The 15,951-nt window shown below is 37.3% G+C and overlaps 1 protein-coding gene across 1 annotated transcript in view; it reads right to left on the bottom strand.

The window, feature by feature from the left end:
• The window catches only part of dlp (dystrophin-like protein), a gene marked incomplete at both ends in the record, with an annotated part of 108,870 nt that overhangs the window by 68,235 nt on the left and 24,684 nt on the right, over positions 1-15,951 (bottom strand). The window contains 4 exon segments of the mRNA NM_214496.1: positions 564-644; positions 1,276-1,364; positions 1,776-1,868; positions 6,768-6,845. Coding sequence (NP_999661.1) covers positions 564-644; positions 1,276-1,364; positions 1,776-1,868; positions 6,768-6,845 — 341 coding nt within the window.

Here is a 15,951-nt window from a genome sequence, read left to right as displayed (position 1 = left end):
TTTCTTATCATTTTGATGATTCCAGAACCTTGCAGTACACACCAATACTTATATGCTAGATGATCAACTTTTTCTGATCGATTCCACAATGTTTCTTTCACAATATGCAATCGCATGACCAGTACTCAACTTTATCTTTAAAGCACTTTGGGATGGCAACAGATTATCTATTTAAGTCATGATCAACTGGCACCACTGCTAAAAAAATGTTGGATTTAATCCAAATTAGAGCTCTTTGGTAAATCATCATCAAATAAAACCTGACACGGTTTTACAATTATAGCAGATAATGATAAAATGCTGTCTAATTTCAGAAAAGTGATGAATCTTTAACTTTTACAACCTATTGAAATTTCATTACTAGGCAAGAATCATAACAGGTATTTTTTCCAAACCAAGGCTTCATTGTGTTGCACTGGTCACACCATGTTGCACTGATAAACAGAACTTTGTAATAAGAAACTTACAACAATTGCTACATGTGGAACTACAGTATAGTCTTAGCAAACCAAAAGGATTCAGGCTTGGAAATAACAAGTCTATCATTTGGCTTTGATACTGACCTATGTCTATGTAAGATGGCATTAAAGGCTAAACCATCTCTCCAGCTACTGGTGAAGTTTTTGACATCTACACGCTCGTAACTAAACAGAATATAAAAGAGAAACAATGAGAGAGAATGAGAGACACACATAATACAGCTGTTATGAATAGAGGAAGTAAATATCAAGTTAGCACTTAAAGAAATGCGAATATATGTATGTTAAAAAAAATAAAGATAATTTGTTACTATCTAGATTTGTCATGTCAACTGACATGATTTCTTTCAAAAATAAAAGATGTGTCTTCTAATTAATTCATGTATACAGATGTACACTCATTCTTGCCTTATTGGTGCAGTTCAATGTCGTTGCTTGTTTGTTTGTTTACACCATTTTCATACAGATAATATGTTTATTCAAATAGATGTATTTGCTTACTCTTGGGTTGTTTCTTTACACCACATTAATGAATACAGTCCTTTCATACTGCTATTTCATACTATTTGATGTTTGATTTTGTTGTCTGTCTATCTGTCTGTTTATCTGTCTGTATCCATTTGAATGAAATTATTTACTTGTGTTGTTTCCTTACACCATGGACCTACTACGAAGTAGGCCCATGCTTTAAATACACCATGTTGATGCAGTCCTTTCATACTGCTGTTCCATACTACTGGATGTTTGTTTGTTTGTTTGTCTGTCTGTGTCTGTTTTAATGATATTCTTTACTCACCCTCGTGTTGCTTCTTTACACCATGTTAATACAGTCTTTTCGTACTGCTCTTCCATACTATTGTCAGTATCTTTTAAGACAGCTTTGGCCTACAAAAATAATAAACATCAATAAATACTGATTGTTAATCATCACATGTGTAAATGATGGTGTCATTACATCTATACCTGCAACAATTCAATCAATTTCTGTAACAATACTTGCAATAAAACATGTAACTTTTTAACTTAATTTTCTTTAATGTTGGCACATGTACATCCTGATCCATACTGATTAAACAAATGAAAATACTGAAATTACTATTTATTATGACCACTTGAAAACAATCTTTTGCTAGTTTATCAATTTTTTTAAACAATGGTAATAATATGTACTGCGCCTAGAAACAAAGTATTAGGTGCTTTATAATTGTGAGCTATTATTATTGTTATTATAAAGTAATACTGTTAGATTTCATTAGAGCATTGTAGATTAAGAAGAGAAGGATTGTTATTACTGACCTCCCAGTGAGCTATGATGCTCCACACTAGACCAAGAGTTAGCTTGGAGTTGCCATCAACGATATCATTACTGCTAATATTCACCAAGCGTACCTGAAAATAACAAACAGTACTACAATATCACAACCATAATCATAATAAAAATCATTATCAACAAGATTCTATTTTGTCAAAGGTTGCCATCAAGCTAATGAAATCAATATTAGTAACAATCAATATTTCAAAGAGGTTGATCAAATAAGTCCCAAAAGAGAAAATTAAGCCCAAAAATCGTGCTCGGCCCATGGCCTGTGGGGGAAAAACACATTTTGCTTGTATCCAAAATTTACAATGAAGACCAAATTTCAGCTTCCAGAAATTTCGAGAGAAAAAACGTACGGTAGGCCTTTTTGTTGTTCTAACGATCGATTGTTTTAGGCCATAAACACTATCATAATCAATGATGGATTCTCTAGTTTAATAAAAAGAAGAAAGAAGAAGAAGAAGAAGACGAAATAAGCAACCAGGAAGTTGTCATGAGGGGAGCCAGGGTGGTAATTTCCAAAGAGCACATCAAGACATTGTTTCAAAGTGTACCGGTAAACAAATCAAATAATGATTACTTAATTAATTTCTGAATCATATTGAAGCCCACAATTATGTATTCATTATTATATAGTGATCATGATATTATGACTAAAGTGACAGCTATGTTAATAGCTCATAAGGAGGTCATGTGGGGAAGAAGATACTTGAAGCTATATGTAAGTGGTAGACAAGGATGTCTCTTCCATAAACAGTCTAGAGTAGTTCATATCAGCTAAACCATTTGAGAAAGATAACAATGCAGAGAGGAAGCAGAGCAAATATGAGCATGTTGACTTTTAATGGCAGGGTAATAAATGACAAAATTAATAAGGAAAGCAGTTCTCAAAAGTACTGAACAAAAAGTACAGAGAGAGAGAGAGCAAAGGAGAAGTTAAAAGAAAAAGAGCCAAATATATATGAAATATATGGAATATATATGTACAGTTAACAACTGCATTATTCATACCTATTGTAAATTAGATTTCTTTTTCTTTTTTTGTATCTAAAACATGAAAGATGGACTGGTTGATTTAGGGCCTTTGTTGAATACTTTTAGATGTAAGATGTAACATTCTCAAGAAACATATATCGGGACAAATATATTTTCACATACTTAACAAAATACAAAAACTTGGCAAGGGTATGAATAATTTAGTTGTTAACTGTATATATACATATATAGGGAAGTAATGATAGAGACAAAGGGGAGGTGGAGAAAATGTGGGAGAATGAGGGAGAGAGATAGGGTGAAAGAGGGAAAGATAAGGTAAGAGAGAAAAAATAGGGGAGAGATAAAGAGAGGGAGAGGGAAGGAAAGGACAGAGAAGAAAGAGTGGGGGAGGAGAGAATGAAAGGAGGGAGGGAGGAGAGAGAGAGGAAAAAAGAAGAGAAAAAGAGAAAAAGGAGGGAGAGATATAGAGAGAGAGATAGGGAGAGAGAGAGAGAGAGAGAGAGGGAGAAAGAGGGGGATCATTGAGTTTGCCTCATCTCAGCGTGATGGATTATAGAAGGGTAGAGAATGGGTCTGTGTTTACTAAACATTGCATCAGAGCGTGACATTAATCAGGATGGTGATGGTGACAGTCAGAACCCATGGCTATGTCACCACTATCAACACGATGCTTCAAATGTGTTCACTCTACAAGTAGAAGTAGTAGTAGTAGCAGTGGTAGTAGTAGAAGTAGTAGAAATAGTAGAAGTAGAAATAGTAGAAGTATTAGTAGTAGTAGCAGCAGTGGTAGTAGTAGAAGTAGTAGAAGTAGTAGAAGTAGTAGAAGTAGTAGAAGTAGTAGAAGTAGTAGAAGGAGTAGAAGTAGTAGTAGTAGTAGTAGTAGTAGTAGCATTTGTGGTAGTAGAAGTAGTAGAAGTAGTACAAGTAGTACAAGTAGTAGTAATAGTAGCAGTGGTAGTAGTAGAAGTAGTAGTAGTAGTAGCAGTGGTAGTAGTAGAAGTAGTAGTAATAGTAGCAGTGGTAGTAGTAGAAGTAGTAGTAGTAGTAGCAGTGGTAGTAGTAGAAGTGGTAGAAGTAGTAGAAGTAGTAGCAGCAGCGGTAGAGGCAGCAGCAGCAGTAGCAGTAGTAGAAGTAGTAGTACATGTAGTAGTAGTAGAAATATACATTATTGGATAACTTGTTTAGCACAAGCCTAAACTCACTAGGCATTAATTCAATTAACTTAATTTTAGAGAAGTTTTATTTTGTGGACATAAAATCCTAATCAATATTATTGTCCCTAATTGCTTGCTCAGGACAAAGTAATGAGATAGTCACCTCGTTTGAGAAAAAAAACCAATAAGTTTTACATCCTTTATCCCATTCCACACTCACAAAAATTAATAAAAGCCTCTAATATAGCAATTAATCAGTTCAAAACAACATTAGGCCAGTAGTGGAAACAGGACCTATGGATAGTGAAAGCAGGGTTTCTGGCTTGCCACATGTGGCGACAGATCCGTCTTCATCATGCAGCTTATGTGTACACTTGATGAATCTAAATTAAGAAAGTCTATCTGCTAGGTTACATGTATCAATGAAATCAGACGAGGGCAAAGATGCTCTGGAGATGGAGTTTGACTTGTTGATATATTCTTATTTTGACCATCTAATAATAAGCATGGAAGATGCAGTGGAGACTGGAGAGGTATCTTCTTCTTTTTTTCAATTGTAGCAAATATAAAATGTACTGTAATTTGAATAGTAAAAAAAATGTACTTATTTATTCAGGTATTGTACAAGGGTAACTGTAATCAACAGCAGAAAGCGCATTGTACATATTGGTTTTCATTTTCACATCCTGACTAAGATCACATAAATAAACAAAAGACGCATGTTGATCTCTTTGTTAGTAAATAACAGGGTTTATTTTTTATATGTAGCCATAACTAACTGCACAAAAAAAAAATCTGACCAAAACAAGAGGTGATCTACTGATCTGCTGCAGATCATGTAATGAAAATAAATGTAAGCCTGGCCAAATGTTATCAGATTATTATTCATGACTTCACACACATATACATTTCAATATGCCCATTTATTTTCTTAACATGGGACAGCCACAAATAGCACTCCTTTGCAAACCATCACGATTTCAACATAAAGCTCTATTGCCTCCAGACTGTAAGGCGAGCAAGCAATTTTATCTGAAACCGCTCAGCTCATGGGTGTACTGACCGTGTGTTGATATAAGACATCAAAATCTGCGCTAGAATAAATATACCTCCTACGATCATGGCTGACCAGCCTATCATTGGCTTATCACACTGAGATGGTGGCCTGAAGCCATCATTTTATGACCAAACTTTATATCAACAATTTCTTCTCCATATCTCCTTCAGCATGTCATATTACATGCACAATTATGAAGAGTCATGGTACAGTTTTCGGTTTGTAGAAGACTGTAATACACTGCTTATTATTCAATAGGGATCTAGGGATATTTATAGACACTAGTATTTATATCCTTCAAAAGCACTTCATATACAAATAAAGAGATCAAAGTATTCTATTTTATAAATTACAATTTATAATGAATATGAGAAGTATTGAAATGTAAATATATTTGTGGTATACATGTTTATCCCCTTCAGTGAAACCCCTTCATTGCTGATGTGATATGTTTCGGTGATCTTTGTCAAACACTTTCCCTTTTAACAATTCATAAATGATAAGGATAATTATGCTATAACTACATTTAGATGTACATTATATCTTGGGTCTATTATGTCATTATATCTATGATTATATCTGTTAATGCAACCGAACTGTTCAATAGTACCTATTAAAGAATTAAATGTTATTTTCACATTCCTTTCCTTCTGTTATATGCTTTCTCTTTTTGCTGTTTCTCTACTTTTCAATTTCGTGCTTCCTCTTCCACATGATTTATCACCCTGTTTGTCTCTGTTCATCGGTTACCATTTATGCTAAGTCTATGTGCTGCTCTCTCTCTCTCTCTCTCTCTCTCTCTCCCCCTCTTCTTTCTCTAAATGTCTCTCCCTCTCCACCTCTGTATCTTTATCTCTATCTTTCATTTACCTTTCTCCCCTTCTATCTCCCATCCACCTCCTCTCTATCTTTTTCTACATGTATCGTTCTATATAGCTCTGTTCTACACTGTTTCCATGTCACACACACACACACACACACACACACCCACACACACACTCTCTCTCTCTCTCTCTCTCTCTCTCTCTCTCTCTCTCTCTCTTTCATTCTTAGAGAATAGCACCAAAGCCTTTAAGATAAATGTGTTCAACTGAAGCCTGTGAAAAACATTATTTATGGCTTCCTCTCACTCAGAACCCCATCCAGACAGCATTATGAAGATAGAACGCAAGGAAAGAGAGAAGCGGGCAACGAATAAACACCTATTCCTCCAGAGAGCGGGGGAATTGAGTTCATGTTTTTTCAAAGCTATCCTGCAAGATTAAATGCAATTTAGGAAAGGACTAACCCAGAGCATTGCAACAACTGCATGAAAAGCTGCATGTTTTAAAAGCCCAGATGTGGTATTTGCATTCCCCTACATCGGAAGGAATCCATTCCAGGGAGAGAATTGATACCTCCTTACAAACCGAGGCTATGCATGTTTAACCCTCTCATTGCCATAGGCTCATGCACAACCCAGTCTCAATAGACCAACAGGTTAAGAAGACAGACTTGTAGGGTGTTATTTGGGCTTGTTTCTCAAGAATAAGGCCATAGGATAACCCATGCCATGGAAACAGTGAAATATCTGTCTTGTATAGGCTTGGAGCCATAACTGAAAAATTCATGATCCACCTAGAAAGGGGGATGCAAATGTCTGAAATTCATGATCGGCCTAGATCAGGGAATGAAAATTAAGGGCTAAAACAATTGAACCTTCTGTGCCACAAAGATCGGGTAGAGAGAGAGAGAGACAATTAAGGATAAAAATGTATTCTTACCTTGTTTTGATGTAATACTTGCAAAGCTCTGTTGACGTTGTTCAGTTGATGCACTCGCATAAAACCTCGCTCTCGTTTCTAAAGAGAAACCAAAAAGAATAACAAGGATAAACTTTTAAAATTTATTTTTGCAAAAGGGTGTATGAAGTAACCAATCAGAGTACTGGAATCGACTTTTTGAAGGACACAATGTGTCCTTTGGTTACATATTACTGGATTCTCGACCCTGTCATTAAGTGCACATTAATGTTCTTTCAATATTTGGAAAGTAGACATACATGTATTGACCTTTACACTCTTGTCAAGTTCAACCTGGCTCACAAATAAAATAATGTGAGTATTTTCCACTTGTACCTTTTGTTTTATTTTCCAATCATCAGCATAATATAATACAATTTTTCAACCAACTTCATCACATTTTTCCTTGGCAATAAAAAATACGTCAGGAATCTTTTATTTCTCCTCTTTTATTTCATATGTAAATCATGAAAATCAGTCAATGGTAAATAGTCCATTCACTCAATTGGAAAGTTGATGATCAAAGTCATTACATATTCATAAACAAAACCAGTGAAGCAGGATCGGAAATATAATATAGCACTTTTGTGGTCTGACTGTAATAACATATATGATGTCTCATATGTTTAATGACATCATAAAACATTTCTTTATACAACTTTTTTTATTAAATCATCTGTTTGGAGCAAGAAGAGCATTAACTCTGTGTTAAGGTACCTCAGAAAGGGCTATTATACTGAGTGCCCAACCAACAAATTGTAAATTACACAATTTGTCTATCTAGAGCCAAATTGTGTATTGTGTTACTCAGTACGGAAGCCTATTCACATCCAAGCTGTGCTTTTTATTTAGGCTCCCCATATTTTACAGTGTTTTACCTTGCCTGTCATATCTATATATTTTGAAACTTTGTATATAGTTTCTGTACATTATACTTGATTTGAAATTTTAATTTTATTTGTGTGTAATCTACGCTTATACGCTTGTATAAAAAAAAAAAAAATATTAAATTGTTTTTAAATGTAAATGTGGAACAAAATCAATTTCAACTTCAACTTTAAAAAAGGGCATTAATTCTGTGTAAAATGCAAACAGACGGATTCTAATACTACTGCCTTAACCACCAAGCTACTGCCCGACGTACCACATTACATCAAAGCATTAGCAATGCTATAAATAGGATGTATAAGTGGTTCAATAATGTATTCATTACCATATTGAATTTCAATGTTTGGGGAGACAAAGACAGAATAATGGATGGCATCTTGGGAGGTACTAACTTCACATCTACTGAAGACGAGCATTACTTATAGCACTTTAAAGAGAAGGTTGAGTTCTGGGAAGAGGTGAAAAATAATTTGTGAGCGTTATCATTGTTATCATGCAAGTGTGGAAGAACATCAGATAAAACATGTTCCCTGAAAAGCATGGCTCTTCAAATGCCTTCATATTCTAAATATATCATGTAACATCGTAAAAAATCTGGACGGATTTTTACGCCACATGTTCGTGTAGTCCCATATACATCTTTCTGTGTACAGTGTTTGTAACTTTACCAAGACTTGGCCAATTTCTTATCATTTTGATGATTCCAGAACCTTGCAATACACACAAATTCTTATATGCTAGATGATCAACCTTTTCTGGTCGATTCCACACCGTTTCTTACACAAAGTAATCGCATGACCAGAACTCAACTTCATCTTTAATGCCTTTCTGACTCACAGTACCAAGCATATCAGCTACATCTGCTATAGATGCTGTTAGACCATGGGCCAAGCCTCAAAATTCTTCAGTTCCGTGGTCTCCCCCTGGGAAGTACTTTATTTTGTCCTAAATGATCAATGGACATGTATCTAAGAACAATGGTCAAATGTTCCCAACTTTTGGCTGGTACATTTTTTCACAATTTTGATATAAAGTTGCAAATATCACTGTATGTAGCAGACAGCCATTCTGCAATGATGATGTCATAGCTGTTCCTTAATTGGCCAATCACAGCTGGGGTATTAGAGCTCATAGTGCAATTGACCAATCACAGTCCATGTATTCTGAGTCTTGGTTCGCATGCACTGTCTGTATGTCTAGTCTGCTAGTGCACCATGACCATGGAGTGTTGCATGCACATTGTTGATGGCGATTCGACAAATATTATCTCTTTTTCTGAGACAAGCTGGAGGAAATTTGTTATCAGTGTTCACCAGTGGAAGGAATTTGACATTAAAGAAGGTGTTATTGCTACCCATGCCATTGAAAAGTATGATTTGGAGCTTGTTTTGTCTCCAGATATTCTCAATGTGCCTCCTCAAACTTTGGGTTACCATCGCGCATGTTACATGCGATTTACCGACAAAACTAAGATCGAGAGGGTCAGGAAGAAGCAAGAAAGATCAGGACATGAAGGTAATTTATTACTGTCATTTTTTAAATATTTCAAAAGCATTGTTATGATTAAACAGTGAAGGTTTCATCAGGTTTTAGTCATGGATTGTTTGCCCAGTTTTTTCACATTACAGTCCCATGCATTGGTATTCGTGTAAGATCTGGGTTCTCTTGCGTGGGCTTAACGCTTATCTCTGAAATCACTTGATTTTACCCACAAACTAGTTATTCCCTTAATAAGATATACAGCTACAGGCACTATATATATGTAGGTAGGCTATCATCATAATAAATTCAGTTTCACACACACGCAAAAAAGCAAAGTTAGGGTCTTACTCTTACTTCTTAGACTTAATAATACTAGTCTAGAACCATGAGAACTAGTCTACTTCAATTATTTGAACAAAACACGAGCACCTCTAGATCTATATTAATTCTAAAAAATTTCCAACGTCATTGTACAATACTTAAATTCACTCTAAAGCTTTACTTAAGTTACACTTGGTCATGGGTGACATCTGACTGAGCTGAATTAATTGACAGTAAAGTATTTATTGTACAATAAATTTCATCATCGATGTTGGAAAAGAAAAATACTTAAACAAATGAAATCTTGACTGTTGTCACTCCTGGCAACTTATTCATTGTATGCACTAGGCCTTCTATAATACTGCGAGTGCTGAATCTCATTTTTCATACATGTACGACAAGGTGATAATGGTCGTAAGGTCGACACTGTTTATAGTTGACTGACCTCGTATGGTAAATGTGTAATGTCTAATGACATATTCAAGTTCGATCAAACATCATCGGAAGAAATTACAAATAATGAGCACGTTGATTCAGCTAATAGTAATGCCACTCAGAAAATAGCTTGGGTATTCATTGACCACATTAACAAGCCATCAATATGAAACAGTTATTCAGCTTTCAATCTTGTTAACTAAGATGTTGAAAAATTATTTTGTCCACAATGAAATTTATGTATTCCTTTTTTAGGAAGGGGACTGAACATTTTCAAATGTTCAAATTGTATATATGGGATATTTCATTATTACATGTAAAGCTTGGACCAATAATAATTTTGTTTTCCTGTTTCTCTTTTTGTCTTTAAAAACTTGCTTCAGCCACAAGAACCAACGATGTTCCACTGGAGGCAGAAGATTCAGGGATAAAGCCACCTTCGAAGATCCGACAACTTCGACCGAGGCAGTCGGATCAGCATAGTGTTCAGCCAAGGGTTCGGCATATTCTTCCAGTGCAGTGCATAATATGTAGGAAAGACAAAACAACTTGTGATCATTTTACAAGGAAAAGAAGGAAGGAGAAATTAACTCAATGTGAAACAATTTCAGCAGGTAAGCTTGTACTTGCTGCAGAAATGCGCACCGATGAGAAGATTTTGATGCAGATTCGTGGGAAGGACCCTGTCGCATTGGAAGTGAGATACCACTTGAGCTGTTACCAGAACTATACAAGGTTTCTCACAAAGAAGGACAAAGAAGAAAACTCTGAGAACATTTTGTATAAGAAGTCATATGATCATTTTTGTAGATCAGTTGTTGATGTAAGAGTGGTGAAGGGTCGAGAAGTGTTAAGGTTACAGAAATTGCTTGGATTGTTCAAGAAGTGTGTGAAGGAGGTAGAGGGAAAAGAAATCCCAAGTTACAAGTCATTTAATTTAAAGCGAAGGCTTCAAAAGACCTTTCCATTTCTCAAATTTCTTAGGTCTTCTCACAGTAATGCTAGTGATTTAGTTTTTGTTGAAGATTTATCTATGGATGAAGTTGCAGAGGACGTTGTTCATCCATTTTCATCCGACATAAGCAGTACAGATGAGACTGATGGGGATACCGACTCTGACATTCATCAAACTGAAGGAGCTCCTCAAGTGAGAACATCATGTGACTTGAGACCACTATATCATGCAGCACAATCACTCAGAAGAGCAATAGAAAGAGGTTCTAATTCCATTCCTCAGCCTCCATGGCCACCAACTGCGAGAGACTTAACTGCAGACATGGCTTTGGGATTAGTACCAGATGCGCTGTATAACTTTATGGCATGGACTGTAGGTGCAACTAATGAACTCCCTCCAGATAATTCAAGAGTGCAGGTGAAGGATGCAAAGAAAAGTAAGATTGTCTCAATATGCCAGGACGTAATGAATCTTGCTTCCAGCGGTAGGACGATTATGCCAAAGCACTCTGCTCTGGCTATGTCGGTGAGACACCTTACTGGCTCGGCGCAGCTCATTGGGCTGTTGAATGGATTAGGGCACTGCTCCTCGAACTCACAAGTCCTCGAGCATGACACTGCCCTTGCTCAACTCCAAATTCAACGAGGCGAGAACTTCATTCCTCCCAACATTTTGCCATCTGTACATACCACACTAGTGTGGGATAATAATGACTTTGGGGAGGAGACCCTCTCCGGTAAAGGGACAACCCATAACACCAATGGCATAATCTTGCAGAGGCCATCACCAGCAACTACCCATCGCACTGAAAGTATCTCGGTAGAAAGGACACGTAAGAGGTCTATACAGCCACCAGCAGCAAACATTGACTACTACAGTGGAGGGCAAAGAAGAGGTCCTTTCATTGAGCAAGATGTCGCTGTAGATTTAGAAGACCATATCCACATCCAACAAAGTTCAAGGAGATTAGACAGTGCATACTACTTCACCAAGGTTTCAAATGTACATGCATTGCCAGGTTGGAGTGGGTTCAACACATTACTTCAGAGATGTGATATTCCACCACTGACAAATATAGGATATCTACCAGTCATAGATGCCAGCCCAACCAATTTGAACACTGTATACACCATCCTTTGTCGCAGTGTTGCCATTGCTGATCAGCTAGGGCTAAATAGGATCGTAGTAGTCTTCGACCAAGCAATTTATGCGAAGGCCCAAGAAATCAGATGGAGAAATGACATGTTCAGGGACAGACTTGTCATTCGCATGGGGGAATTTCATACTGCTATGGCTTACCTCGCCTGCATAGGAAAGAGGTTTGGGGATGCTGGATTCCAGGACATTGTCATTGAATCAGAAGTTGTTGCTGCTGGGTCCTTAAGAGGAGTCATAAGTGGTCATCACTACAATAGGAGTCTAAGGGCTCACAAGCTAGTATGTGAGGCTCTTCATCGTTTGTGTTGGCAGGCCTTCTTTGACACCCTTTCAGAGGAAGATCAAGCTCAATCACAGAAAATTGTCTCGGACATGCAAGCAGCATTTCCATCTCAGGACTTTGATTACTACATTGACTCAGAAGCATATCAGAATCTAAGCACTAGCTATGATAACTTCATCATCGAAAATAAGAACAATGAGACTTTTCAGTTCTGGTGCTCGTACATGGAAATGGTTGGTGATTTGCTACAATTTATCAGAGCAACAAGACAAGGAGATTGGAACCTACACCTGTCCTGTGTGCGCTCAATGCTTCCCTGGTACTTCTCGTATGATAGGGTAAACTATGCGAGATACTTGTCTGCCTACTGGGTTGAAATGTGTGCACTGAAGGAAACTCATCCAGATATTCATGATGCATTGCGCGCTGGTAATTTTGTTGCTCAACGACAACAGAATCATGGTTTTGCCCAGGTTGCTTGTGACCAAGTGATAGAGCAAACAGCAAATCGGGACTCAAAGACCAAGGGAGGATTGACAGGATTTACCCTCAACAAGGGCGCTGTGTACAGGTGGACTCTTTCACAGCATGAAAGAGCTGCCATTACAAGAGAATGTCAAGAGATGGCTGGTCGTAACACCTCAACTCGACAAAGGATTGACTTGGATAGATCAAGAATAGATCGTGATGAAAGGGACATCCAGAACATCATGGACACGATACTCAATATGGTCAACCCATTCGATGCCTCACTTGAGAGAGAACAGCTGTACAACATAACATCTGGACAAATGGCACCAAAACCTGTTCTTCAAGACCTGAAGGGAGCAAAAGAGAAGGGGGAAGAGGCTCTCATGTCATTTTGTCAGGACCGATTACTCAAACAAGATGTCGGCTTCCATGATACCCTGAAGAGAAATAAGCTGAAGACCTTCAAAGATGCAGCAAAATCCTCAATCACGAGAGTGAAAGGAAGAGAGATTGCACTCAAGGCTGATAGAAACTTGTTTGCACGTCTTATTGTGGTCGGCACCGTTCGAAAGATTGATATCGGAGAGATGCTTGTGCATACTTTGGGACCATTGCCTGCTCCTTTAGCTAATCATGATGGCTCTCTAGTGAAGACAAACAAAGCCAAACTACTTCATTTCCTAGAGGGATCTGTAAAACCATCACCAACGATAGAAGATATCCCTTTCGGATCTACATGGGTGTGGGATGCTATGGCATTGATCCGCAGCATCAAACCTCCTTCTACATTTGGGCAATTTGCAGACCAGGTACTCAAGATATTAGTGAAGCAAGCAAAGATGAACAAATCTAAAATTGTTCACTTTGTTCCTGACAGATACAAATCCAAGAGCATCAAGAATGCTGAACGAGGGCGACGTGCTGTCGAGGGGTCCCAGCTCACAAAAATCTTCTCTGGTGACCAGAAGATACCAAACCAGTGGACAAAGTTTCTCTCTTCTGGGGAGAACAAGGAGAATCTCCTCCAATATCTCTTTGAGAGATGGAGCCAGTCGGGAAAGGACATAATTGATGATGTCACGGTTATTGTTGGACATGGGGAAGAATGCCATGCCATTCGCATGGACAGGAGCAAGGGAGAGCTGGAAATACAACCTTTACCGGCATTATTCTCTACCCAAGAAGAGGCAGACACCAGACTCCTCCTTCACAGTCTACATGCTGCCAGTTGTAGTGTTGATGTAATTATCAACAGTCCCGACACTGATGTGTTCATCCTCTGTCTGGCTTTTTCACAAGATATCGACGCAAACATGTATTTCCGGACAGGCCAAGGCAACAAGACCCGAACCATCGCCATCGGTAATGTCTTCAACCATTTCGGCCAAGATGTGTGCAGAGCCCTCATTGGATTGCACTGTTTCACAGGTTGTGACACAGTGAGTGCCATGTATGGCATTGGGAAGGTGAGAGCTCTGAAATTGATGATGTCTAGCAAAGAGCACTGTACCACATTTCAGAATCTGGGAGCATCATTTTCAGTGCCTCTAACCCTGTATGAAGGCATCGAGGCATACACCTGTGAGCTTTATGGACAGAAGGGGTGCAAAGATGTTAATGATGCAAGATGTAAATTGTTCAAGAGCGGCACTTGCGGAGAGAAGAGCTTACCCACAAACAAGGACAGTCTCCACAAGCACACACAGAGGGCAAATTACCAAGCTGCTGTCCACAAGCTTTGTCTTGACCCTAAACCAGAGACACCATCTCCAGAGAGCCATGGATGGAAGGTTGAGGATGATGCGTACGTCATTGATTGGATGACACTGCCACCAGCACCTGCCAGTGTATTAGAGCTCTCTCACTGTTCATGCAAGAAGACACAGTGTACACAAGGCCGTTGCTCCTGTCTTCAAAATAATATGCCATGCACCGATATGTGCTCATGCATCGATTGCGCAAATTTGCCATCCATGTCAAACAGAGTAGGGGATGATGATGATGATGATGATTCTGATGAGGAATTGGAGGCTGTGATATGATAATTTTTTAGATATATCTACATCAAATCAGTGTAAAGAAAAAAAATGTATTGAACTTAAGCTTTTATTAACATTTAACTGAACGTTATACAGCTTGTCATTTGATTATCTACCCATCTGAAGAAATTGCTAAAATCAAATTTTGTGTTTTGCAGGTAATGATATAAAATAATAATATTCCGCTTTTAAACAGGTCCTAGCGCTTAATAGATCCAGAATGTCTGTAAGCGCTTTAGAGATATCATATACTATTAATGTAATGTAATATGCATATGACTTCCTTCACAAATGTATCTTTTGTTGTTTCATTATAAGAAACTCTTTAAAACCATATTTCCAGTGTCTTAACACGATTTTGAAACATACCCCGGTACAAACTATTTCAACCAGCTATTCTTGCATGCATTTCTTATCATCTTGAATACAGAGCTACTGCACAGTAACTTACTGTTGATAGATGCTTGTACTACTTCTTTCAGTCATCCATAATATTTGTCCTACGATAATGTGGAAATAATTGTAAATGAAAATATGTTGTAAAAAGGTACATTGTAAATAATTAACTGTAATGTCTTTTCTTGTTCATACACCGTACTGTCATTCCAACATATATTTTGTTTTTGTTTTTATTTTTTTACATTTGAGATACTTCATTCAATTTTGTATCAGGAACCCTAAATTACAAGCCCTGCTTTGTAGGTTTCCTCTACAATACAACCTTCAATCAATATTATTACCCATTGCTTCCTTACAGGTGTTAAGATCACTCATTGCTATTCATGGGTTTGAATATTTTTTAATTATATATATTTTATTGATTTAAAAAACAACAACATTTGCATACAAGCACACTGTAATCTCCATCAGTAAAGACAATTCTTTTTATTTACCTTTACTATTTGAAGTGGAGGCAATAAAATGCTCTACAATGATTATGCAATATATTTTCTCTAAGGATGTATTACAACAAAAGTAAGCCTACTTCAAGTAAAGCTAAAAGGATTAGGTACAGATATTGTAATAATATGATTTTTTTTCTGAACTTCTATAATATTGAATGTACACTGTATTTAGAATAGCATTTACAGTTTGATATCTAAATCTTCATTTGGACAGCCCTTGTCATGGTCT

Source organism: Strongylocentrotus purpuratus, unplaced genomic scaffold (genome assembly GCF_000002235.5).
Source record: "Strongylocentrotus purpuratus isolate Spur 01 unplaced genomic scaffold, Spur_5.0 spur5_scaffold_21, whole genome shotgun sequence".
NCBI lineage: Eukaryota > Metazoa > Echinodermata > Echinoidea > Camarodonta > Strongylocentrotidae > Strongylocentrotus > Strongylocentrotus purpuratus.
The sequence above is the reverse complement of the archived record's forward strand: the minus strand, read 5'-3'. Positions and strand labels throughout refer to the sequence as shown.